This window comes from Pantherophis guttatus, chromosome 11, assembly GCF_059756535.1.
Source record: "Pantherophis guttatus breed Tessera chromosome 11, ASM5975653v1, whole genome shotgun sequence".
Classification (NCBI taxonomy): domain Eukaryota; kingdom Metazoa; phylum Chordata; class Lepidosauria; order Squamata; family Colubridae; genus Pantherophis; species Pantherophis guttatus.
In genome coordinates this window covers 26412822-26439710 of record NC_142073.1, presented here as the reverse complement: position 1 = coordinate 26439710, position 26889 = coordinate 26412822, and the positions used below count along the sequence as shown (strand labels likewise).

General features: G+C 45.0%; 1 protein-coding gene across 4 annotated transcripts in view; it reads left to right on the top strand.

The window, feature by feature from the left end:
• The window catches only part of VAC14 (VAC14 component of PIKFYVE complex), a 67086-nt gene that overhangs the window by 9861 nt on the left and 30336 nt on the right, over positions 1–26889 (top strand). The window contains exons 3-12 of one of the 4 annotated variants that reach the window (XM_034425678.2): positions 689–856; positions 1252–1314; positions 3332–3439; positions 4147–4256; positions 4745–4851; positions 5717–5851; positions 6649–6804; positions 7979–8039; positions 8622–8766; positions 11236–11301. In XM_034425678.2, the coding sequence (XP_034281569.1) occupies positions 689–856; positions 1252–1314; positions 3332–3439; positions 4147–4256; positions 4745–4851; positions 5717–5851; positions 6649–6804; positions 7979–8039; positions 8622–8766; positions 11236–11301 (1119 nt within the window). Of the gene's footprint in view, positions 1–688; positions 857–1251; positions 1315–3331; positions 3440–4146; positions 4257–4744; positions 4852–5716; positions 5852–6642; positions 6805–7978; positions 8040–8621; positions 8767–11235; positions 11302–26889 lie in introns of all 4 variants that reach the window. The other 3 variants (XM_034425677.2, XM_087877174.1, XM_087877173.1) reach the window with 3 other exon arrangements.

Sequence of the window (26889 nt, the reverse complement as noted above, 5' to 3'; positions counted from 1 at the left end):
ATAAACTAAGAAATTGCTGTCAGAATGAGATTCTGAGTCATTGTTTTTTGCTGAATCAAGCTGCTTTCTTCTTGGGGTCTCCATTAGCAATGGGGATGGGGTGGGGATTCAGAGACACTCAGTAAGGACAGCAGCAGTTCAGAAGAGGAGCAGACCAAAAGCAGGACTTAGTTGCTCCTTTTCCGCATTCATTTCATGGGAAGTCTCGGCAGTGAGCTCCTCTGTGAGGGGAGAGTCCCTATCTTGGTCAGAGCATCCCTTTTAGTGAGTGGCATCTTGGGTCAAACTCCAGGCTCAGCAGTCCCAGGTCATGGAGTTGGAAAGGAGGCTGAAAAGATAAGCAGTCAGATAAGTTGAAAAAGAAACTAAGATTCTTGTATATGTTGTATGTCTATGTATGTCTTTTTAACTATGTTTAAAATAAAAACCTTTAAAAAAAGAAAAAAGAAAAGATAAGCAGTCAAGAATGCCCTGCAGGCCACAGCTATTGGGCAGGGGCGCTCTTTAGCTTAGGGCAAAGGAGGTGAGACATCGCAATTTAACAGGACCCACGAGTTTTGATGGCTACGAAGTTGGCATTGGGCGACCCAAGAATAAAGAGATGGCAGTTGTCTCCCATTGCCATACCCAAGGAGGGGAGACCTTGCTAAGCCAGTCCTGATGTTCTCCATTGCGGCTCGGTTGCCAGGATTCTGGTCTGTACCTGAAGGAGCTCATCGAGCCGGTGCTGACGTGCTTTGGAGATGCTGACAGCCGGTTGCGCTATTATGCCTGCGAGGCCCTGTACAACATTGTGAAGGTGGCCCGGGGCGCCATTGTCCCCCACTTCAACGTGCTCTTTGATGGCCTGAGCAAGGTAACCGCTGATGAGCAGAGCCTGAAGGTTGAAAACAGTTCCTGGAGGGGAGGGGTTCCCCAGCAACCTGGAAAAGGGGAGTAGGACCATTCATGTCCTTGGGGCTCCCCAGGATGAGTTCTGGCCTCTGAAACAGCCGCCCTGATACAGGCCAGGTGCCAGAGCATTTGCACACAGCAGCACAGGGCGCTGGAGGCTGCCTCAGCGATTGGTGTCCCATGGGGTGGGATCTGTCCTGGGTTCCACCCCATCCAGGCTCCCTCCAGGCCCTCTGAAGATGGATGGGGCACGAGAGCAAAGGCAAGGGGGAAGCTGCAGCGCAACCTGGATCTTGGGAGCAGCGGAAAGTTCTGCATGTCCTGCAGGCTCCCCCTCTGGTCTTTTGTCCTTCCCAGCTTGCTGCAGATCCTGACCCAAATGTCAAAAGCGGCTCTGAGCTTCTGGATCGTCTTCTGAAGGTACTGCTGCCTTGTTGTCCATTGAAACGGGGGATGACTGGAGGGAAGGCCTGAAGAGGGGAAACAGCTGAGATTTTGGGGGACAGCTCTGAACCAGAAGGTGGGATTTTCTGAACATATTTTCCCTTTTGGTTTTCAGCCTATGCAGAAATGATTGAGGTGTAGGGAAAGGTCCAGTGTTGGGACTGTTGACGGCTCGTGTCTTGCATGAGTGCCTGGTCCTTTCCGAGCCGTCCCCTCCCCCCGCTTCCCACCTGTGGGACATCACTTGCTTCTCTAGCATCTTGAGAGATTCCCTGGCTTCAATAACCAGGGAAAGCTGGGCCGGTGGCATGGCGTGAGTGCCATTCCCGGGAGCTGCCTGCAACCGCCCCATGAATGTTTTAAAAACAAAAGTGTCTGTCCCCTCCCCCTCTATCTGCCCAGGGCTGGAAAGGCAACCCGGCCTTCCTGTGGGCACGTAGGAACAGCAGGAGTTGCCATGGCTGGGTGCGCCTTTCCTGGCTCCCTACTGGCAATGGAGCTGAGCTGGAGCAGGTGAGGTGTTCTGCCTCTGGTCTGTGGACAGGCCTCAGCTGCACACACCCCCACGAAAGGCCACGTATCCTCTTTTTTTTTTTTTTTTTAATAGTCTTTATTTACATTTATAGTTAAAAAGGAGACAACAAACAAACAGAAAAAAGAAGACAACAAAACAAAAAACATAAAAGAATATAAACAATACCTTTGTAAACTAATATTTAACATAAACCTATACAATAAATTCATAATACATTCTGGGGGAGACAGAACAACCTATTTTGAACTTATAAATCAATCAGGTCTATCCAACCTCACTTTATATATGTAGTAGAGTATTTTCAGTGTATACAACACCTGTTTATGTTAATCTGATTGTTGTTTTCTTTTTTTTCTTTTTTTTTTAATTTGATTTATATGCCGCCCTTCTCCGGAGACTCAGGGCGGCTTACAGTGCGTTCAGCAATAGCCTTCATACTTTTGTATATTTATACAAAGTCAGCTTATTGCCCCCACAAACTGGGTCCTCATTTCACCTACCTTAGAAAGGATGGAAGGCTGAGTCAACCTTGAGCCTTGGAGAGATTCGAACCAGCAGTAAATTGCAGGCAGCTGTGTTAATAACAGGGTGCTTTAAACCACTGTAGTACCAAGGCTCTTTTCGATAGCCAAGTATACCATTTTCCCCAAGATAGACATGTTGGTGTTTGGTCTCTATCTCTCAATTTTTTTGTCAGTCTATCTGCTTCCGCACAGTCCAGTATCTTTTTTATTATTGCTTCATCTGGTAGGATATTTTTGTCTTTCCAAAACTGAGCAAATGTTATTCCCATATGTAATACGACGTGTCCTCTTGAGTAGTCAGAACAGGGGAAGGTCCTCCCTTTGCAGGGCATCTGGTTTAAATCAAGACAGGCTGAGGTTTGAAAGAGTAAAATCTGTATAGAGATCAGGAGTATACAGTCATTTGAAAAACAAAAGATTTGTTAGAAGAATAAATGTAGCATGAAATACAGAATACAATGTATTAGGACAGTACTGTGTGACAATTGAAGCAAGGCATTTTGTAGTACGGTAATAGTGTGGCCACAATCTGGTTCAGACAATGAGAAAAGTTTTCCCAGTTTTATAGAAAGAAGCATTTAAAACTTTTTAAATCTCATGGGGCTTTTAAAACATTTCTTGCCTTTCATTATTTAAATAAATATAAGAGAAAATTAAAAAAGAGCAAAATAAGACAATTGTTGAAGTTGTTTTGCCAAGCCTTGTAAGAGAAACCCTTAGACAACAACCTTTTCGCTCCAGTATAAACTGAAAGCCCTCCTGGTGAGGCAACCAGTTTAGGGAAATAGGGAGAGATCTGGGGCTCCACAAACTTGGACCCGGAGGGCCTTTGAGCTTGCCTGCCATGGGGAGGATCCATGACTGGCTGCAGGGATGGGCTCCTCCGGGCGGGTGAGGGCGGCCTCCTCTTCCTCTCTCCTCTCTGCCTTGGCAGGACATTGTGACAGAGAGCAGCCGCTTTGACCTGGTGAGTTTCATCCCGCTGCTGCGAGAGCGGATTTACTCCAACAACCAGTATGCCCGGCAGTTCATCATCTCCTGGGTAAGCGGCAGGCGTGCGTGGTCACTCTGCTCGGCTTTTGTTACTCTGAGGCGGCTCTGGAAGTGGGGTCACGTTTCTCCTTAGCTCCATTTGGAACAAGCCAGCATCTTCTCTGAAATCTCACTGCAGATAACGGGCTTAAATCCTATTAACTTTGGAGTACTTTTGTGGGTGGCTTCATGGTCCTGAGTTGGCATCAACCTCCAGAGTGACCACAAATCGCTTTTTTCAAGGACAGAAGACTGATCCCATTTTACTTTTAGTCCTGATTTCTCCAGCAAACAGAGAAAAGCGTTATAGATTCATAGGGAACATTAAGCCATGGTTTACGACCACAGTGGCTAAGTCCAGCTATGTTGGTAAACCAAACAATATATGTAGATTATGGCTTATGTGGGTAGAACCCATTTGCTGCTTTCAAAGTCCAGCTGAGATGGCAGCCCCTGAATGGATTCTTGAATTATTGTGGGAACTTGGCATCTCCCCTCAGCAGCCCTGCTGAGAGGGAAGATGGCTAGTCTAGAGTCAGCCACAGAGCTCTCTGGCTAATGTGAACCCACAGTTGTCCGGTCCACACCCCATGTCCCTTGTGTCCCTTTCCTGTGATGTGGCCAGGATCCACATTCCTCTTGCTGGCTGAGCCCCTGAACTCTTGTGCTACTGCAGAGTGCAGCTCTCTAACTGTGTTTTGCTCCCTCGTGTGCTAGATATTGGTGCTGGAATCTGTTCCTGACATTAATCTTCTAGATTACCTGCCAGAGATTCTAGATGGACTCTTCCAGATCCTAGGCGATAACAGCAAAGAGATCCGTAAAATGTGAGGACACTGTTGGGTCTGGGAATGTGTGTTTGGCAACTGAGCTGCCAGTCTATAAACGCGAGGAGGGGAGGGGGATGTGCAGCTCTCTGAGCCTTTAAAAGGTGCCTGAGACCAGTGGTCACTCCGAGGCAGAGGGCGGCATCGAGCTGCACAAGCTGCCATTGTCCGAATCCTTCCAGCAGCGCAGTCTGAAGTGGGCTTGTTTGAAATGGGTGGTGCTTCCTGTTACCCCAAGTCAACCTACAGGCAACCCCACAGAGCATCTGGCTGCCCCCTGGCTGTGGGCGGGAGGGCAGCATGGATGTTTCCTGAGCCCCGGCCTCACCTTCCCTTCCAAAGTGCAGAAGAAAACCCCACAGTCTGCAGGGAGTAAATTTTGTGTCAGGAGTTTTGGCCGATTGCTGTCTTTTCTGGAAATGTGCTTCTTATAGTCCTAAGCTTCAGCTTCATTCTGTGCTCTTTTCATTGCTGGCCTTGTCCTCCAGGTGTGAAGTGGCACTGGGAGAATTTCTCAAAGAGATCAAGAAGACTCCTGCCAACGTCAAATTCGCTGAGATGGCCAACATCCTGGTCATTCACTGCCAGGCCTCCGGTACGCCTGTGTTGCTCCCCGTTGTGCATCCCATGCTTTCCCTTGCTAAGCGTCCAGTCCATCTCTGAACCCAATGCTTTTCAAACACGGAGATGAGACACAAAGTGCACCAAGTCTACGCGCTCCAGGCTCAACAGGACACAGCAGCATCTTCCCAACCACCCTCAGCTGGCTGACCCCTCTCAGCATTTGTGTGTTGTGTGTTCAGGCTCTTAGGCCTGAGACATGGCAGAGTTGGCATAATGAGCAAGAGTGGAAGTCAGGTTTGTGTTTACATTCTTTGGCCAGGAAGGATTACAAGAGACTAAGCAGGTGCACCTTGGGAAATAAGACAACAAAAGCAGTATCTTGGCACCATCAGCTATGAGGCCATTGTGCAAATAGCCCAGTGTAGTAGTATTGTTATTGTTGTTTGTTACATTTATTTGCCTCCCATCTCGCTCTGGGGCTATTCTTAGTGGTATCCCGCTTATTCTCTTGGCCTTCCTTCCTCTCGTATCTCTCTGCTGTGCAAGGAGAAAAGCAACAGGTCAGGCAGAGGGCATGTGTATTGGCTGTAAGTATGATCATTTACACACACTGCAGGGGGTAAATGAGGGCTTTAGTCATAAAGTTATTTCTTCAGTGCTGTTGCAACTTCAAATGGTCGTTGATTGAGGCAGCTGGTAAGTGTTCCTGTATCTTCTAAGAGCCTCCCGTCAAACACATCGTGTGTCCTACTTCCTTTAGCTTGCGACTCATTTGGCATTTTTTCTCTTTCTGGGAGATGAGGGCAGAGGTGCCCTTAGCTTATGAAACCTGTGGGGTGGCACCTGTGGTAGAAGTAGCAGCTGAGCTTTCACTGTGCACACTCCTTTTCCCACAGATGATCTCATCCAACTGACCGCCATGTGTTGGATGCGGGAATTCATCCAGCTGGCCGGCCGGGTGATGCTTCCCTATTCTTCTGGGATCTTGACGGCTGTCCTGCCCTGCCTGTCCTACGACGACCGCAAGAAAAGTATCTGCTCTGCTGCACCTCTTGCCTTTCAGGGGCTGTGCTCCCCGGGGGAGGCGGCTGCTCTTCTAGCCCCACAGAATCCTTGGGGGTGGGTTGTGACTCCACTGCTGAGTCTTGGGTTCCTCCAACTTCCCTGGGTGGGTTTCAGCTGCAGAGGGGAGGCTGTGGCTCCTGGGTGAGAGAGCAAGCTCACAACTCGGTTTGTTTGGAAAGCAAGTGAGAGAGAGAGCTCTCACTGCTTCAATGGTTACCTCAAAGTCTAAACTTTGATATTACACGATATAAACTTAAATTATTGGTGGCAAAATTAATGCTACAAATCAAGAAGCCAAATGGGCCTCCCTCCTCTTGCGCACAGTCCCAAAAGAGGAGGCTCTTCGGTCCTCTAGTAACCACACAGGGGTGTCACCAGGAACCTTCTCCAGGCGAACGGGTGGGGCTCTTTGGGGTCCTGTCTAGCGAGCAGGTGCAGCCACGCTGCCCTTGCAGGAGCTTTGGTTGGGCTCACAAGGCAGATGGTGAGAGGAAGCAGGAGGTGTGCGTAGCTATGTGGGAAGGAGACAGAATCTGGGTTGCCCTCGGTGTCGCGTCCCGGCCTGCGTTTTCCAGAGCTGGAAATCAGTTGCAAAGTCCAGGAGCCCTTCTGAGAGTTGTAGACTCCTTCTGGGGTTGGACAGGAGGAGCTCCCTCTAATCCCAACCTCACCACCTGAGGGTCTGAGGCTCCCCAGTTTGTGGGTCTCCTGGGGGGATTCTCCCGGTCTTGTTGGAAAATCTTCTTTGATCAGTGAGATACAGATATTAAGGAAGTGGCCGCCATATGCAACCAAAGCTTGATGAAGTTAGTGATCCCAGAAGATGACGAAGCAGACGAGGGCAGGGAGACTCTGCCAGCCCCCCAAAGAGAGGTTGGCCAAGAAGAGGCTGGCCCCAAGGCAGAACAGCCCCCAAGTGGTGAGTCCTGTTTTCCAAACCCTGGAATAGCCAGGGGTTTCTTGCTGTACCTGAGGCAGTAGCAGCATCTCCATCTTCTCAGGGCTAAGAGGACTTTGCTTAGGCCTCTGGGTCTCAATTAAAGAGCATGAAGGGCAAATTGCTAAGCCAGCCAGATCTGAGCCTGGTGTCCAATGCCACCTTCTTCAGCCAGGCAATGGGCCCTTAACCAGTTTAGGGCTCTGGAGTGGCTTTGGTTTTCCCTGGATCCCCTCCCTTAAAACCCCCTGGGCAGGCGCCTATGGCTGCCCAGAGTGGCCGGCTCTTCCTTGATTGATCGCAGCGGCAAGAACTGCAACTGATGCTGCAGATGTGAAAGGAGTATTACGAATCCTGAATTTATGGGAGTTTCCTTTGCCATTGTGAAGTTGCTTTCTCCATTTTGGTTGTTGTTTTGAATTGCAGGTCCCTTTTGGTTCCCCTCCTTTCTCGCCCTCTCTCAGATAACGGATTAAGAAGTCATTCAACCTGCACTGAGTTGCTTATTTATTTGGGGCAGTTGCCAGCTCGGCTTCAATGGTCCTTTTGCTTCGTAACCTTTTGCTTGAGTTGCTGCAGAGCCAGCAGGTGGCCTGGAAGCTGCAGAGGGGCCGGAGTGTGGCTGCCGAGGCCACGGGCCCCTGGTTGGAAAAGTGCTGGCCTGGGAGTGGAGGCTCTAGACAGCTGCAGCCAGGCAATTCCCAGCTGGCTCTCCCTAGAAGCTAGAAAGCACCCTAGAGGATCAGCTGGAGAATCCCACGCAGGGAGAGTTTGCTCGTGGTGGGGGGGGGGTGTCTCCTCAGAAGGTGCATGTCGCCCTCTCAGAGAAGCTAAGCCTGGGGGCAGAGGGAGGGCTGCTGCTTGTTACATTCCCTGTGCCAGAGCTGCCTGACCTTGAGCCCGTTGCCCTTCAGGCGTCATCCATGGGCCTGGCTGTGGCAAGCTCTGCAGAGAGCGTGTGCCTTGCTGATGAGGCAGTGATGGGGGATGATGATTTTGCTTTCCGCTCCTCTAGTAGGCAGAGCCAGCCGTGCCTGGGATGGCTGTGAGTAGATGAGCCATAGCTGGGCCTGGGAAGAAAGGAGTTTGCCCCCCCAGCTTCTTTCCCGGTCGATTTTGGGGAACAGTGAAGCTCAGCTGCGCTCTCTTCCTTTAGGCTGCCTGGATGTCTCCAGTGAGCCGGATTTCAGTAGCACCAACATCTTCGTGCCTGCCAGGTCAGTTACTCCCTTGTTTTGAAAGAGTGATGATAGAGATGAGGAGGAGGAGGAGGCCTGTGCCAGGAGGGGGGTGGAGGGAAGTGAGCAGATCACTCTTTTGGCCTATTTGGAGGGGCAGCTGTTCCCAGCACTGTCATCTGGTTCCCAGCAGCCCTGCGTTTCCCTCCACCCAGAAGGGAAATTAGCAAACCCAAACTGGGAGCAGAATTCAGTTGCAGGGTTTAATTCCCTGCATGTGCGGTTTTTCTAACTCTGAAGGTGAAAGAGGCTGGTCAGTAGGCATATGGGAGTTTTGAGTCCTCAGCTACCGAAGGGCCTCTGAGGAAGGAGCTCCCTTGGGATGGCTCTCCTGAGACTCTGCTGAGCTTTTGGGCAGCCTCGTGGATTTCTTCTGCTGATCTCAGTTTTTGCCAGTTGTGCCTAACCCTGTGAGATGGGTTGAGCTGAGAGAGAGTGACCGGGCCGAAGTCCCTCAGCTGGCTTTTGTGCCTAAGGTGGGATTAGAACTCAGAATCTCCTGATTTCTAGCCTGGTGCCTTAACCACTAGACCAATCTGTTGCTCCTGCTTTTATCTACAGCATGGAGAGAAGTTGTGTGACCCTGAACCTTGATGGAATTGTGCAGGTCCTGGATTGCCACCTTCATGATTCAACTACTGGGATGATGACGAGGATTGCAGTCTTGAAGTGGCTGTACCACCTGTACATCAAGACACCACGCAAGGTGGGCCTTCAGATCCAACCTGATCTTGAGAAATGAGTTTTATTGCTACTGACCTTTGTTTAGATTGAAAAGGAGCCATTTAAATAGCAAATCTAGTGTCACCTGAACCAAGCAAATTATTTCTTGATGCTTCCATAGATGTTACTCAGAAATAAGAAGCGTTCTTCATTTACCCATGTGATAAATTCATTATGTTTGGTGCATACAAAGCAGCATGTCCAGCACTGGTTACTTGCTACATGAGAAGCTGTATCTCTTGAAACCAAAAAAGGGGTGCAAGGGAAGGTCAGTCACTGAAACACAATGGAGTCTTTTTTGGCAGCTGTAGCTGCTTTGCACATCAAAGTTCTGGGCATGGCTGCCATAAATACACTTCCCATTTAATGATCATTTACCAGTCAGCCTGTCTGGATTGAAGCACCTTCCAAGTTCTCTGAAGCTGAAACCTAGGCTTTCAGGCATCTAACTCTGGAATCAGTTCTCCATCAGAAGACTTTCCAAGAAGAGGGCTTAATGGGGATAGTCATAACCAGGCAGGAGAGAGAGATTCTGGATGTTCAGACCCTTGGAAAAATGAGTTCTAACCCCTTAGGAAAGGAAAATGGGTATGTGTGGTTTTTTGGGTGTGATTTGTACTTGCCACAATGAACCAAATAGAACAGTGAGACCCTGAAGGGTAAAGGGGGCACAGCTGTGCCCTACGTGAAGACAAAGAATTATTGCTGGTGACTAGTGACACAACAATTTCCAAGAATTCTGGAGCATCCTTCCCCTCAAAGCGAGATTGGCCCATCTTTGATATCCTTCCTGAAACCCCTTAAAACAGAGATGGGGATCTCAAGGAAATGGTGAATTAGTGAGGTGATCACATTATCTATAACTTATATAGCTCTCCCCTAGTCCTTTGATATTTTTTATTGTGAAATATTTTAATGTTGTTCCTTTCATGGCTTGTTCGCCACCCATAGTCAAATTTTGTGAGATGGATGTCTATATAAATAGGATGAATTAAATAAATAAATCACTAAGCCCAGTGATAATTCTGTCTGCCTGCCAAAACGTGATGTCTCTAATGTGTTTCTGGTAACACCTTCAGGTCTTTTTAGAAGCTGGGCTGCAACATGGTAGGATTGACATTTTTTGACCATTCTATGTTCAGTTTTCTGGCTTATCCGGCCAAGAATTAAGGAAAGCTTCCTGATAATATATTTAAGGATAGGCTCCATGGAGTAAGGAGAAATATTATAGAGACAAAAGGTTCTTCCAAGAAAGTAAAGCTCCATCATCAGGCAATTGGAAGATGTAGGAAGGATGTGCCAGATCCTGAGGACCCAGGAGCTGTTTTCATCCATCTGATCTGCCTGTGGAAGAGAACCAAGAAGTAATGGAGAATATTGTAACTGAATAATTGCATTTTCAAGTGCTGTTCACGGAAGTGAATTGACTGCTGGGACCATGATCGGAATTTTCTACAAAAAGGATTGCTGCCACAAGGATGGGTCACACCTCACAAGGACTGATCCAAACTTTAGAGAAGATCAAGAAGACTGATTGACAAATCAAATGCCCCAGGGGGCACTGATGAGTGTGCTGGTTAAGTATGGGTTGGTGCCATGATGAACGAATAGACAGCTAGTTCGAAAAACATTTAATAGGGCGTGGGACAACTTGCCCCGGGACAATTCAACAATTTAATTATTCTCATTCACGTTTTATTTTGCCCCTCCTTTTGCATCCTTTCTTTAATGATTCTATTCCACCATTTCTTCAATATTATTGTAACTCTTGCCCTGTGGTGAGTTGTCCTAGACCCACAATGAAAGGTATTCCCGAAGTCCCTGCCATGCCTGACCTTCCTTGACCAGACCTGCCTCAAAGGCTGACAGAGAATTGGAAATATAGCAGCACTTTAATTCCCCAAAGAGGAAAGAGACTGCTCAAGGGCTGTTTTCTTTCATTCAAGGCTGTGGGGTTTACATTGAAAAAAGGTGGATTCAAAGGTTTTAAAAAAGGTCTCCTATATGGGGAAGAAGGGGGAAGAGCAATGACCAAGGGAAGCCGTGGCCTCTCCTTCGTTGAATGAGAAGTTGGGCCCCACAGCCTCAAGGTCCTCTTCGGTTTCACGATTTTACCAAAATTAGAACAATCTGTTAGACCGCTCAGATGTCTGACACCATCTTCATTATTTTTAAAGTTTTTGTTTTAGTCCTGATTTGCTGCAAGCATAACTATAGCAATTTTTATAACATGACCATGCTGTAAATTCTTGAGATTGTAGGCCATAGTGGTTGTGAGGCATCCCTCCACATGCAAGGGGGATGGGGAGCGGGCCCCAGGTGGAGCAACACAAGACAGGGATAGTGTCACTCTGTGAGGGAGATGGGCAGGTTTGGAGTATGGTATATAAATAAATAAAACATTCCATGATGCTTTTTGACTTGTCTCGTTGAAGGTTTCTCTGCTTTTCAGATGTTCCGGCACACGGACAGCTTATTCCCAATCTTATTGAAGACCTTGTCTGATGACTCTGATGAGGTAAGTGGAGTTTCTCTGCTGTTTTATTGTTCATCCCATCTTCTGGGGCTGCTTCATCCTGGCCATGGATGTCGAAGTTCCTCCGACCCAGGAATGTGGAGATTTCTGAACTTCTTTCGCCTGACTCTGACTCATCTACTGCAGTGTTTTTGAAATTTCCCTTCCTTTGGCCCCTGAATCAATAAAATGAATTTGTGTGACCCCCCGTTTTTGTTTAGTTTTGTACCCCCCAGCCTAGCTGTTTTTACTGTCACTTTCATTGATCGCTATTCCTTGTTTAACTTTCTGGGAGTCGGCCAGAGTTGGATCCTGAATGAAGGAATTCTTTCTCACTGGCAAAAGAAAGTGAGCTTTGGAGAGCTGGTTCCTCCTGGTAAGCTTCCCAGCCAGGGAAGGGCCTCTCTGGACTTTGGATCCAGCCAGGGATTCTTCTGGATGGGTCCCAGCTTTCACGCAGACATGGAGATAATAATGTGCAGGCCTATTTCTACCCTTTCTGAAATATTCTCTTTAGTTTTTTTCTCTCAGAGGAGACAACTCCTTTGTGTGCTTGTTACCAGTAAATTATATGTTCCTCTCCCTTCTGTGATGCTGCCAAGAAAACAAGATCACCATGTTGGTGTGGTCCCCAAGCCATGATTTTCTGGGGTTCTCTCCCTTCCCTTTCCCCCTGCCATTCTTTCTGGCTCTTGGAAGGAGCATCTTGGAAGGCGATGCTTTCTAACAACTCAGATCTTTCCACTTGATGTTAACTTTGGTTGAAATAAACCAAAGTCTTCTGCTGCCGGTTCTTGGCAGTGTTGTGATCAGAAATCGACCAACAAGCTTGGTGCGCTTTTGCCCCTTGTTAACTCCTCCTCTGCTGTGATTGCCAGAAGTTGGTCTCTTGCAAGGGCTGATGTCCCCAAGGGCACTTGGATTTCTCAGGGAGAACCGACTTTGTGGCCTTGGATTCCTAGAGTTCCCAAAGAGCCTTTGTTCATTCCTTGATTTGCTGCATGGGAAGCTCTGGTTATTTGCTGAGCCCAAAGTGGGCATGACTGGAGGAAGCAACTGGAAGACTTGAGGCTGTCTACTTGCAAAGGGAAACTGAGGCATGAGTGAGAATATGTGGGTGCTCTACACTTTTTTAGACATTTAAACCTCTGAATCAAGCCAAAGGAAGCATCTGTTTGTGGAAGGAACTTCTCACTTCTGCTTGCTAGAAGGCTAGTGGTGGAATCGCCCTGGTTGTCTCTGGGGTGGCTCTGCTCCTTTAGCCGGCATGAAGGCTCCCAAGAGCTTTAAAAGGGCAGGTTTGGCTCTTTGTGTTCTTTGTGGACAGAGGCTCAACCAGGCCTGCTCCATGTGCCCTTGGCAAGCTTCAAAGCTCCATCCTGCCCTTGGTATGAGTCGGTCGTCCTGGAGGGAGCGCTTGAGGGACCGCTCGGGCAGCAGGGAGAGGGCCTGCCCTTGGGTTGCTGCTCAGGCGGAGGAGGGAAGTGCAGCCCCCGGTGTGTTCCCACCTGGAAGATTTTAGGAAACAGCCATGTCTCTTCTGTGGCCATTGTGCAGCTCTTGGGTGAGCCTGGGCATTTGAATCTGAAAGGGGGTCTTGTCATCTGAAGGGCCCTCTCAAGCCAGCTCTGCGGCAATTCCATGGGGCAGGCAAGGACAGATGTGCTCTCCTCCCCTTCTTCCTGGGCAGAATGGCTTATATCAGTTCCAGAGACCCCACGGCCTTCTTCCATGCAGCAGAGACTCTGAGATTCTGCCCCACTTTGTCCCATGGGCGTCCTAAGGTCTTGGCAGCATTTAATGCTGTAGATTTAAGCCAAACTGGATCTAGCCCCACTGCAGACTTCTTTGCCTACAATCCTCTCAGGTTGGCAGAGCTGCTCCAGCATAGCAGTGGGGGAGGGTGTGAGCATGCATCTTTAGGAGTGTGCAGGGAAGCCTGTCTTTGAGCAGCAGGAGGAAATGCTTGCAGAGCTGGGAGACCAGGCATGTGACTGTGGTTGCAGCCAAAATCTTTTGGAGTGGGGGCAAAGTCAGCTGCTTCCCTTGGGATGATCTAACTCCCCTCTGAGCCAGTGCAGCCTAGTGCAAAGACGCCATGCATTTTCCCAAAATCCTTGTTCTCAAATCCTTGTTCTCAGTCTCTCTGCCAGTCGGCAGAAGGTCATCTGAGCACTGGTGGTGGAAGATGAATACCAGCTGCCTCCTTTCATCTTCCTGGGATGCCAAGGAGAACAAAGGGGTTCTTGTTCACAATGTAATCCCCCTCCCCCAGCATGCCTATTTGCTGCCATTTTTCCCCAAGACACATTTGAAGCTCTACCACCCATGTTTCCTTGGAGAGTTGAACCAGGCCCCCTCTTCCCAGGGTGCCCAAAAGAGCCCAGCTGCTCCTTCCAAGGGGAGGAGGCCCATTGGCTGTGGGGTGGGAGGGGAAGGGCTGGGAACTGGCAGCTGGAGGTGCTGCTCAGGAAGGAGCAGCTGACGGCTCTGCTGGCACTGGCCCTGTTGCCATGGCAGTGCTGGGCATTGGTGCTCTGGCAGGATGTGGCTTTCCTTGCCTCTTGCCAGCTTCTCCTGTAGCTCACACCGCACAAAGAAGAGAGAAAAGTTGCCTTCCTGTGAACGGCTGCCTTCTCCCACCCCGGCAGGGGCCCCGGGTGTCCCCAGGGAGGGTCCTGCAGGTGGAGTCCTGGGAGGGACTACTTGGTGGTTTGTTCCCAGGCCATCAGGGGACGCTTGGCTTCCAGAGCGAGGGAGAGGTTTCCTGGCTGTCTTAGAGGATTTCCGAATGAGACAAAAGTCCTTTCATCCCTTCCACAATGGAAACCAAAATGATAGGGAAGCAGGAAACAGAGTCCAGGAACAGAGAGTGGCCCCCTTCTCAGAGGCCAAACACTCTCACACCGCATCATCCTTTCAATGAGAGGTTAAAATGGGGACCTGGGAGGAGAGGAGATTGTAGGCTGTGGCTAGTCTTCTCCATGGACATTTCACTGAGGACTCTTTCCTTTCTTTCCTTTTTTCCTTTCCCTATATAGCCACCCAGCCTGTTAATGTGACTCTGGGTGTCAAACGATAGATTAAAACAATAAAATAATATTAAAGACCAAGGATATATATCTATAAGCATGTCCCATTTCTGCATGATTTCCCCCAGTGTTTCACCTGCTGCCATGATGGGATTCTTTGCAGGCCTCCAAGGCTGCCTCTTGACTGAGTCTCCAGGTCTGTGTCCGGCAGCCTCCAGGGGCCCCTTGTTGCTTTCTGTTAGGCATTTGGTTGCCCAGGGTGAAGATAAGATGCTCTGGTTGGCTTCTGCACAGACACTGTGACTGTTGGCTTTGTGTGTTAGATTTATGTATACCCTTACCTTTCCATTAGGGACTCAAGGTGGTGCACAGAGCAGTTCCTGCCCCTCTGGCACCTGATGAGAGAGTTGGGCTGAGTGAAGTTCCCCGTTGGAGAATAGACCTGGATTTGAATCTCCTCCGTTCCTTGTCCAACAGGTTTCTCTCCTGAAACTGAGAGCAACCCGCTTGCTAGCGTGTGCCTGGAGTGAGTCCAATCTTACCTTTTGGAAGTCCCAAAGTGCATCTTGGAAGATGCACTTTGGGACTCTTCCCCAAGGCAGGGTGGGGAAGAGGGACATCTATGAGGAGACTCTGAATACAAGTCCCAGCTCTCAGTTGACCTCATGAATGCTGGGATGCCTCTTCAGAGTTGCAGAGAATCTGAAGGAGGAGGTGCTCTGCTCTTTTTTTAAAAATTTGATTTATATGCCGCCCTTCTCCGGAGAATCAGGGCAGCTTAAAATGCATTCAGCAATAGCCTTCATACTTTGTATATTTATACAAAGTCAGCTTATTGCCCCCACAAACTGGGTCCTCATTTCACCTACCTTAGAAAGGATGGAAGGCTGAGTCAATCTTGAGCCTGGTAAGATTCGAACTTACAGTAATTGCAGACAGCTGGTGTTAATCACAATGCTATCAGTCTGCTGAGCCACCAGGCCCTTAATAATAATAATAATAATAATAATAATAATAATAATAATAATAATAATAATAATAATAATAATAATAATAATAATTTTATTTCTATACCGCCCTTCTCCCGAAGGACTCAGGGCGGTGTACAGCCAATTTAAAAACACAAGACACAACAATAATTAAAAATTAAAATAATTAAATAGATTTGGCCGATTTAAAACCCCAAAAATTAAAATACTCCAATTTAAAATTATTAAAATGGGATGTTTGCCTTCTGGGGCAGCCTGGGGGCAGCTGCTGCTCTTCAGGAAACATCCGGGATGTCCAGCAGCTGGATCTGCTGGCTCATGTGCAGCCTGATAGCCTACACAAGGAAGAGCCTTTGGAGAGCCGGGGACAGAAAATTATTCAGGGGCAGCATGCTGCCTGTGAATTCCTGTCTTTTCCTTTCTCCATTTTCATGGTTACATTTAAGGAGTGGGAAGGGTAGAGAAACGCTTATAGCGTTATTATAGGTTATTATAGCTATAACCTTCAAGAGGAGGAGGAGGAGCCATCCAATTGACATCAACTCTTAGCAACCATATAGTTGGCTCTCCATGATGGTGTCCCCTTAACCTGGTCTTTCATGTCTTTCAGCATTGCCCCCACCCCCACCCCGCTGCCAGTTGTCCTCTTCTTTCCTTCCCTTCCACTTTTCCCAGCATCAGAGCATTCTCCAAGAGCTGAGTCTATACCTCATATCTGAAAGAGGATAGTTTCAGCTGGTTGTTTGTATCCTGAATGCATGATGGAATAGAGTCCTCATACCCAGGAGGGAAGGGATGCCTTCCATCACAGCAATGAGCTTTCTGGGTTGATTAATTCAACACTGATTCGTGTTCTAGGTGGTCTGAGTTTCCCCCCAAAAAATATTATCAGTCCACTCAAACAAAGTGCTGTAATGAGTCTGGGGGTCAGTGCCTAACATAGTAATTTTTTCTTGCTGAATTCTTTGTGTTTCTTACCAGTCCTTACTAAATATTCTTCCACAAAATAGCACCTTCATGCATAAGCTTTAAATTTGCTGTAAACAATAAATCTAATTGCTGCATTTGTTTATTTTTATTTTATTTCACTTCTGTAGCCATCCATCTCAACATGTGACTCTGGGTGGGGCACATCATAAATACATAACACAATTAAAGCAATGCAAAATAACTATATGGTTGCCAAGTAAAACTATTGCCAGAGATGTTAATATAGCCAAAGAATGGGTTCCTTAAGAAACTCGGGCTCAGGCACATGACCAGGTCTTCAAGGCTTTATGAAAGGCCAATAGGGCCTGGGTCATTCTAAACTCTGAAAGGAGTTATAGCAGAGACGGCATGTCTCCTAATCCCTATCAGCCAACATTTGTAGGCTGATGAGACCCATAGCATGCTCAGTCAGCTGGATCTAACTAGATGGGTAGAAATGTCTAGGAAAAAATCCTTTAGGTGGGCCAGTCCCAAGCTAGGAAGGGCTTTAAAGGTGTCAAAGCATCTTGAATTGCACCCAGAAGCACACTGGTAGCCAATGAAGTGGTCCTACGTGCTTTGAACATCTGGCACCCTTTATTATCCTTGCAGCCACATTCTGCACCACATGAAGGTCTGTTCTTCAAGAGCAATCTCATGTAGAATGTGTTGTAGTAATCCAGATGAGAGGTCACAAGAGTATGAGTAGCAATAGCACTTAGACTTATATACAGCTTTACAGTGCTTTACATCCCAACGCAATAGTAGAAAAACCTTGTCACCAGAAGGTCCAAATTCCAAAACCACGCAATCTTGCTTGGTTGATGACAGGGTTGCCTTGGATCAATTCCTAGGGAAAAAAAACCTTGACTCCATACATTTAGAGAAAAAATAATTTTACTAAGAAAGAACTGATTGCAGTAAAAGTCAGGAAAGGTCTGAAGCGAAACATGCACAAAGAAACAAATTATAACAAATTGAAACTAACCACATCACTAGCATCTGCCTGAAATACAAAAAGAGCATTTGGGTCAGGGTGCTTTAACATGGGTTCCGCCGCAAACAGTCGTTTGAGTTTGTTGAACGCTGTCGCATTCCATAGTCCACGTAAGTGGCTGACATGGCTTCTCCTTGCCTTTGCCCTTAGTTTTTAAAAGGTTGGTAATCAGTAACTCAATTTTGGCAAATGGGATGAACTGCAGGTAAAAATTGGCAAAGTCTAAGAAACTTTGTAATTGCTTCCTGGTGCCGAGAGGGCCCACTCTAACACTGCCCGCACCTTTTCTCTACTCCTTCATGAGATATGCGGTAACCCAGGTAATAATCTTATCTTGGTGAAATTCGCATTTAGAGAGCTTTGCATACAATTTGATCACTCAAAGTCTCTTTAGGACCACTCGCACCAGCTTCACATGTTTCTGCATAATCTCAGTATATATTAAGATATCAGCCAAATACACCAACTTCCCCTTGTACAAATAGTCATGCAACACCTCATCGATCAGTTGCATGAACACAACTGGGCTCTCTGCAGACCAAAGGGGAGCACTCGGAACTGAAAGTATCCCTGAGGACAGTTAAACACAGTTTTCCATTCATCACCTTCCTTGATCCAAACCTGGTAATAAGCCTCCCACAGGTCTAATTTAGTAAAGATTTTGCCTTTGGCTAGATGTGCAAGCATGTCCTTCATCGGGGCAATGGGTAAACATTTTCTATGTATACCGCAGTTAGTCCTCTATACCCACATAAATGAAGGGTTCCATATTTTTTCTCCTGGAACAGGGATCTGCAACCTTAAACACTCAAAGAGCCATTTGGACCCATTTTCCAAAGAAAAGAAAACACTGGGATCCACAAAACCTGGGTGGGCAACATCACTCACTCCCATCCCATTCTGTCTCCCTCCCTCTCTCTCTCTTTCCCTCCCTCCCTCCCTCTCTCGCTTTCTCCTCTCTTTCTCTTTCCTTCCCCTTCTTTCTCTCCCTCCCTTTCTCTTTCCCTCCCTCCGTTTCTCCTCTTTTGCTCTCTTCCTCCATCTCTCTGTCTCTCTCTTTCCCTCCTCTCTTTCCCTCCCTCTTTCTCTTTCTCTTTCTCTCTTTCCCACCCCCTCTCTTTCTCTCTCTTTCTGTCTTTCCCTCCCTCTCTTTCACCCCTCTTTTTCTCTCTCTCCCTCCCTCTTTCCCCCCCTCTCTCTTTCTCTCTCTCTTTCCCACCCCACCCCCCCCTCTCTCTCTCTCTTGTGTGTGTGTGTGTGTGTGTGTGTGTGTGTGTGTGTGTTCCCTCTTCAAGCATTTCCAAAAACAGGCAAGGGTTGTGTTGTGGTTTTTTTTGCTTCTTTGGGTGATTCTTACGATATGATTTAAATCAAGAGTCATTTCAGGTTCCCAGATAAATGAAGCTCTTTCATCCCCGCTAGGGCTCCCTGTTGACTGAACCCACCACTGGCTGACCCTGCCCCTCGCCCTCCCCTCCCAGTCACTCCTCTCCTGGCCTGAGAAGGTAAGGGTGACGGCAGGGGATGGAGATTCACTCTATAGTCCAGAGCGGGAGCGAAGCGCCCCTGTATTTGCCTGATCTTGCGGGCACTTCTTCTGGCCCTTGTTGGTGCTGCGCGCACCTTGGTCGCTCAGGGAGACGCGAAACTTGCTCTCTGCCTTGCACAGCATAATTAAATTTAGTGTGTTTCACAATGGGGGAGACGGCGTCCCCTCCTCCTCCTGGAGCCTATTATAACATGAAGCAACAGCCGCAGCCACGCTGGACCAGTATCTCAGGGTGGAGAGAAAGTCACACGTCTCCCTGAACGACCTAGGTACCAACAAGGGATGGAAGAAGTGCCCGCAAGACCAGCAAGAAATAAGGTAAGTCGCCCTGTTATCTGGGAACAGTTTGACCCTGTTGCTCCTGAGGAAGTGGACAGGATCCTAGGGAGTATGCACGCAAGCACCTGTGTTTTAGACCTATGTCCCTCCTGGCTTGTGAAAGCTTCCCAGGAGGTGACAGGTGGGTGGACTCTGGTGGTGATTAATGCTTCCCTACAGGAGGGGGTGGTGCCCCAGCACTTTAAGGAGGCTGTGGTCTGCCCTGTTCCTAAGAAGCCATCGCTGGGCGACTTCCGGTTGGCACCGCAGGCTCCGTGGACGGTCATTTATGACCGCCAGCCCTGCGTCTCCGTAAAAGCCGCTTTGACAGCGCAAATCGGCTGTCTAGCGGCTGAAAAGCTCTCCTTCGGGAAAAGAAGGAGAGGAGAGCCGGTGGGCAAGAGTAGAGCCCCCCAAAAGTCCTCTGGATCATTCCTAGAGGCTTGGAGGGTGAGAGCTCCTCAGTCAGCCCGCCAAGAAGCTCCAGAGCCAGGACGACTCTGCAAAAGCAGGGCGAGAAGCCGCGATCCGATCCTGCTTTTAAAAGTAAGTTTGATTGATCCCAAGCGCAGGCAGAGCGGAAAACAGGAGAACAAGCCTTAAAAGTACAGAGCTTAACTCCGAAGTTACTTTGTTTCAATTTGAATCTTGAGCTGGAGGCAGAAGATGGCGTCTTTGTTAGGGCTTTGAAAGTGAAAGCCAAAAATGAAAGTGCTTGAGAACTTTGCGCTGGGAGAGTGGATTAGCGGCCTATTAACTGCTGGGAACTGAGAGTGCGGAGGGAAGAGGAAAAAAAAAACTACTCTGTCTGGCAAATTAGAGACTATAAATTAACATCTTTAAGGACTTTGTTGCTTTTAAAGAAAGGGGAGGGGAAGGAAAAAAAATGGCTTCTAGACAAGTGAAACCAGGAGTTGTTAAAAGAGGGGGAGGCTCTCCAGTTGTGTCAGTGGTGACACAGAAAGCACAACTTCCGGCTGATACACAGAGCCAGACCCAGAGTCAAGATGCAGCACTTAATGATTTTAACATTACTTTTTTTTTTATTGAAATTTTTTTTCAAATACAGATTTCCCCCCCCTTTTTTCCCCCTCCTCCCTAACCCCCCCTCCCCCTCCCCTCCCCCTGTGGCTTCTCCAAGATAAAACTCAAATTAGTAACAGGTTATATAAAACTTTACCATCCTTTTTACTCCACCCGCCATATGCTGACTCTTTCTTTCTAACAATATTATTATATCCCCCTTATACTATACATTTCAAAACAACATTCAGCTGTAAAATTATATAATAAATCCTAATTTAGCAATTTCTACTCATAATCTATCCATTTCCTCCTCCCCCATGCGGATATCTCTTAATTCAAATCTTTTACATATATTAATATAACATAACATCCCTTTTCCTAAACTAAACAATCAATAAACTAACCTATCTCCACCCACTTTCCTACAGGTCTACCATACATAATATTTTCAATATCTTTGTTCTTCTGCCCACACCACTAAAAAAAAATATTTCCATATATAAATAAAATGCTCAAATGACTCTAAACTTGTAATCCATATGATATCTTCTGTAATGTCTTTCAACTGGATTGTTAATTCCATCACCCATGTTAGGGTAACATCAAATTCTAATTCCAACAGTATGTTCGGTATCTTCAATTACCATCTGCCCCCGTCAATAATAAATGTTTTCATATATCAAAAAACCACCAGAGTGACTTTATATTTATATTCCATATAGTGTCTTTTGTAATGTCTTTCATCTAGATTACTCATTCCAACCACCGTGTTAGGGTAACAACCAGATCTTCTGCATGCCCCAATCCCTTAGTTCTCTTGCCTTGTAGCTCAGCATAAATGTAATCCATTTGTCAAAGAGTCCAAAATAGAAAGTTCCAGTCCACTCAATTTAAGGCCATCTTCCACATCCCAAAAGTACAGCACTGCAGAGATCTGTCACTCTCCTCAAAATAGTATAAACCAATACTTTGCCTCAGCTATATTTTCATGTATTTAATCGTCTCTTAAGTAACTGGCATTACACTGTTGTTTAGTCTAAAAAATTTTATTTTTGTAGGACCTGCTTCTTCTCTTCTTAACTTTTTGTGGCTTAGATCTCCATCCTGGTTGCCTTTCTATGAGTTGTATATCAACTGATTGATTTCCATGCTGGTCTGTAACTTGATAAGTCATCACATTCGAGTCCAAAGCCGCCTCTCTTGTATTTATAGGTAATCCAACTATAACCTCTGAAGGAGAATCCAAAAGCGGCTCATCCAAAAAGGCCTCTGTAAATTGTTGTTTTTCCATTACCTCCACCTCCATCTGCCTAGCCTGGGTTTCAATCTCTTGTTGATTTTGCTTTTCTTTATTCCCCTCATGTGTTATACATGGAGATGTTGAATCCATTTTAAGAACCTTATAATAAAATTCTTCCGCTTTTTCAACAGTATTTAGTTGATATCTTTCTCCTTGATATCTCAATATTATTCCAACTGGAGCATCCCACCTGAATGGGATTTTTTGTTTCTTTAGCTCAGTCACCAAAAAGCCAAAATCCTTTCTATCTTTTAGCATCTTGGGCAGCAGCTCTTTAAATATCCAAATCTTCCTTCCATGCATTTCAAGAATGGAGTTAAAAGACTTTTGCACAATATCATTTCTTATTCCTTTATCGTTAAAGTAAATCACCACATCTCTAGGCAACTGCCTTTGCTTTGCCATCCAAGAATTTACTCTGTAGGCTTTATCAATCTTACAGGATACCTCTTCAGGATTAACCTTTAAAATCCCAGCCAGAACTTCAGCAGACATCTTTCTCAAATCTTCTTTTTTATTTTCCTGTATTCCCCTAATTCTGATCACAAATTCCATAAATCTGAATTGCATCATTGTGACTTCATTTTCAATCCTTTGTTTTATATTATCTGCATTGTAAGTCTTGTTGTCAGCTTCCTTTATTTTTGACTCTACTTCTGAGCTATTTTCTTGAATCATTGTTAAATCATTTTCAATTCTTTGTATTTTATTATCCAAATTATAAATCTTATGATCAACTTCCTTCATTTTAGACTCTATTTCTCAATTAATCTCTTTATCCATCTTTATCATTGCGTCTAAGAAATTTATCATATGTTGTTTGAATTTATCATATTTTTGTTGAACCAACTCTTTAATTTCCTGTCTAAATTTTTCAAGGTTCTGGTTCACAATCTCATCATGTCTTGCCATCTCCTCCAGAACAAATTGCGTTAGATCTTTAAAGCCATTCCTCTGTGTCTGCAAGCTCAAAACTTGCTCATGTGGTTTATAAATGGGGGAGCCCCCCCCCCACAGCTTGATTGTCTGGCTTTGTCAGTTTTAACGCCATCCTGCCACACAAGCAGATTTTTCCCCCCTTTAAAGAAGAAAACTTCTCTCCAAACAATATCAATATCAAGTCTCTAAGAAGGAAGAAGCATAAAATAGGAATTTTTCTCTTCAGTTCTAGCCAGCGCTGTTGTCTCAGTTACTTTGTAACATATTGAACTAGTCAGACGGAAGGACTTTCGCTTTCAGCTTTTCTTCTCAAGCTCAGCCAGTCGCCATTTTAAACTTTCTTTTTTTCCCCCTTCCACTCTTCTTTACTTTTAAAGTCAGTCTTAGGGTTATTGGAAATACTTGCAATTTAGGGTCCCAGGTCCGGATTTCATCCTTCTTGTTCAGAGAATCTGTTAGTTTTCGTTAGTTGGTCTGGTCCCATCGCCTGGCTCTGCAAAGCGCAGAGTTCTCCCGAAGCCCGGAGCAGCGGCGAGTGAAAATAGGGAGCCTCATCTTGCTTCCTCCCCAGAGACAAAAAAAGAACTCTGGGGACTTCGCAGAGAGCTCTACCTGCCCTCGCCAGCTCTCTCTCTCGTTTCCTTACGGAAACGGAGTTTTTCGAGCCGCCTTTCAGCTGTAAAGGCGGCTCTTTATGGGCGACGAGGCTGGCGGTCTCAAGGGACCGTCTGGCGGCAACGGAAGCCAAACCGGAAGCCCAACAATTTAACATTACTTGTTGAAAGGAAATTTAAGAAAATTGAGGAAGACATAAGCTTGATCAAGGGAGCAGTTGCAAAGGAGCACGATAAAATAAGAGATGATATTGTTTTTGCTGTATCAGGACTCTCAAATCTTGTTATTCAGCTTGATGGGAAAGTTGAAGAAATTAATGAAGCCAACTTAAATTTGGAAAGCAAAATGGGTGATGTCATGACTAGAACAGAGAAAGTGGATGATGAATTGGTAATGTTACAATATAGATCTATGGAGTTTGCTCTGAGATTGAGAGGCCTGAAGGAAAATAGCAAAGAAAATTTAAAAGACATTTGTGCTGATGTTGTTACAGAGATAATTAAAGGAAGACCAGAAGATGTGGCAATCCAAATTGATAAAATTTACAGGGTTAATTCCTGGTTGGCAAAACAAAGACAGCTGCCAAGAGATGTGGTGATCTACTTTACAACTAGGAGGATCAGAAATGAAATTTTACAAGCTTCTTACAAGAATAAAGTTCAGGTGGCTGGGCAGGAGGTGGTGGTTCTGAAAGAGATTCCTCCAAAGATGTTGAGAAGCAGGAAAGACTTTGGCTTTCTGGTAAATGAGTTGAGAAATCAACAAGTGGCATACAGATGAGACATTCCAACTGGTCTAATAGTGACTTATAAAGGAGAAAGATACTGGTTAAACACAGTTTGGAAGGCAAAAGATTTTTATGTAAATGTCTTACAGACTGGATCCCCACCCTCACCGGGGGGGGGAGAGGAAGAATATGGAGATGTAATGTTATGTTGAAAAACATAACATAACATCTGTTTTCCATCTTGAAAAAGATGGAAAACAGATACAAACCTACGCTGCAGCTGCAGCTGGAGGAATTATTATGGAAGAAGATTTGGATTTTGGGGGCTTACCCAAACTTTGGAACCACCTAAGAAGGGAGAGCCGAAAGCACAACGACTGACCCAATCAACTTATAAATTGCAACAACAACAATCAAAAGGGCAACAATCTCAAGATTCATCTCAAGAAGTCCAAAAAACAGAAGCAGTGGGGGGAGCTAGGCCGAAGAGTAAGGTGGAGGAGGAGCTTCAGCTGATGCTCACAAGGCTTCGAAAGGCTAAAGATGGCAACTAAATTCCTATCTTGGAATGTTAATGGCCTAAACTCACCACAAAAAAGAAAGAAAGTATTTCATTACTTGAAACAATTTAACAACGATGTTATTTGCTTACAAGAAACACATATTAGATTATCAGACCAAAAATATTTGATAAATTCAAGATTAGGTACAAATTTTGTGGCATCAGCGCCAGAGAAGAAAAATGGACTAGTCATATATGTAAGGAAAGAACTATCAGCTAATCTAATTGAGGCAGGAAGGAAGGAAGATATATTGCAATTGAATTATTGACACAGTCTGGAAAAATGCTTCTTATTGGAATATATGCCCCTAACCAGCAACAAGACAAGTTTTATAAATTTTTACATACTAAAATAATACAGTGGGACTATAAATCTTTTATATTAATGGGTGATTGGAATGGAGTAATTGATACGCAGAAAGATAAAAAAAAGCTTATCAAAGACTTCAGCACGTGCAAAACTACCTAAATCTTTTTTTTTATATGATGGAAGATATAGAACAGAGAGATATCTGGAGAGAACGTAACCTGGAGGAAAAAGATTTTACTTTTTTTTCTGATAGACACCAATCCTTCTCCAGGATTGATTTTATACTAATCACAAATGATTTTATTTCCAGGGTGAAGAAGACGAAGATATATCCAAGAACTTTAACTGATCATAGTCCGGTTTGGATTGAATTTGAACAGGAGAGGGGAGAAAGGAGGTCTTGGAGGTTGAATGAAAACTTATTTAGATATGAAGAAAATGTAAAGGAGCTTAAAAAACAAATGAGAGAATGTTTTGTTATTAACATGAACAAGGGTACTCCTATGGAAATGGTCTGGGATGCTAGTAAGGCCTATATGAGGGGTATCCTAATACATATGAATAATAAATATAGACTAAAACAACAAAAGAAGCGTAAAGAGTTAGAGGAAGAAATAAAAAAGAAAGAACAATTACTTATATCTAATCCAGGAGATAAGAAAGTAAAAGAAACAATAAATATACTACAAGGGCAATTTAATATGATCAGGTGGCAACTAGTTTACAATATGCTAAACATAATACATTTTGTAATTCCAATAAACCAGGTAGGTGGTTGGCCTACATGTTGAGGAAAAAACAGAAAGCACGAGTCATTAGTAAGATAGAATATAGAGGTAAGGAAGTTTACCAACAGAATATGATTAAAAAGGCTTTTCTGGAATTTTATACAAAGTTATATGCTAGTGACTCAATACAAGGTATAGATATAGACAGATATTTAAAGGAAGGGAATATTTTGGAATTAATGTTGGAACAGAAGGAAGGATTGAATCAACCAATAACTTCTGAGGAGATTGTTGCGGCAATTAAGCAGTTAAAAATAGGGAAAGCTCCAGGAACAGATGGACTAACAGCTGTTTATTATAAGAATTTACAGCTTGAAATGGTAGAGCCGCTTAGAACTCTATTTTGTAAAATTCAATCAGAGGGAGGAGTTCCACCCTCTTGGAGAACAGCTTTTGTTTCATTGATTCCGAAGGAAGATCAAAACTATCAAACCTGAAAATTTTAGGCCAATTTCACTTTTGAACACGGATTATAAAATTTTTGCTAAAATACTAGCAAATAGATTAATGCCAGTTATGCAACAAGTTATTCACAATGACCAATCAGGTTTTATAAAAGGGAGACAGATGAAATATAATGTTAGGCAAATTATAAACTTATTGGAATATTTGGAGAAAAATAATCAGGTCCCTGCAGCGTTTATATTCGTGGATGCAGAGAAAGCATTTGATCAATTGAACTGGCAATTTCTGTTTAAAATAATAGAAAAAATGCACTTTGGGGAGTATTTCATACATTCAATTAGAGCAATATATCAGGAACAAACAGCACAAATAATAATTAATGGAGGTTTAACAGATGTGTTTAAAATTGAGAAAGGTACGAGGCAGGGCTGTCCCTTGTCGCCATTGTTGTTTATTTTAACTTTAGAAGTTTTGTTGAATAAGCTACGTGATTCTGGCAAAATAAAAGGAATTGTAATTAGACAGCAGGATTAGAGCGTTTGCAGACGACCTGGTTCTTACTTTATCTCAACCTATAGAAGCGGCTCCCTATATGTTGGATATAGTAGCTCAATATGGTAAAGTATCTGGATTTAAAGTAAATCTACACAAGACAAAGATGATAACTAAAAATTTATCTATAACTCAAAGAGAAGAGTTAGGGAGGATAACGGGGTTTGAAGTAGTTAAAAAGGTTAATTATTTAGGAGTATATATTGCAGCCTCAAATACGAAATTGTATAAAAATAATTATGAAATTCTTTGGCAAAAAGTACAGAAAGAAATGGAAAAATGGAAAAAGTTACAACTATAACTACTGGGAAGGATAGCAGCAATAAAAATGAATGTACTACCTAGGTTTTTATTTTTGTTCCAAATGATACCAGTGCTTAAAAAAGATGGAAATCTGATGGAATGGCAGAAAGGGGTTAATACTTTTATTTGGGCTGGGAAGAAACCAAGAGTGAAACTGAAAATTATACAGGATATACGTGAGAGAGGAGGTCTTAAAATGCCTAATTTAAG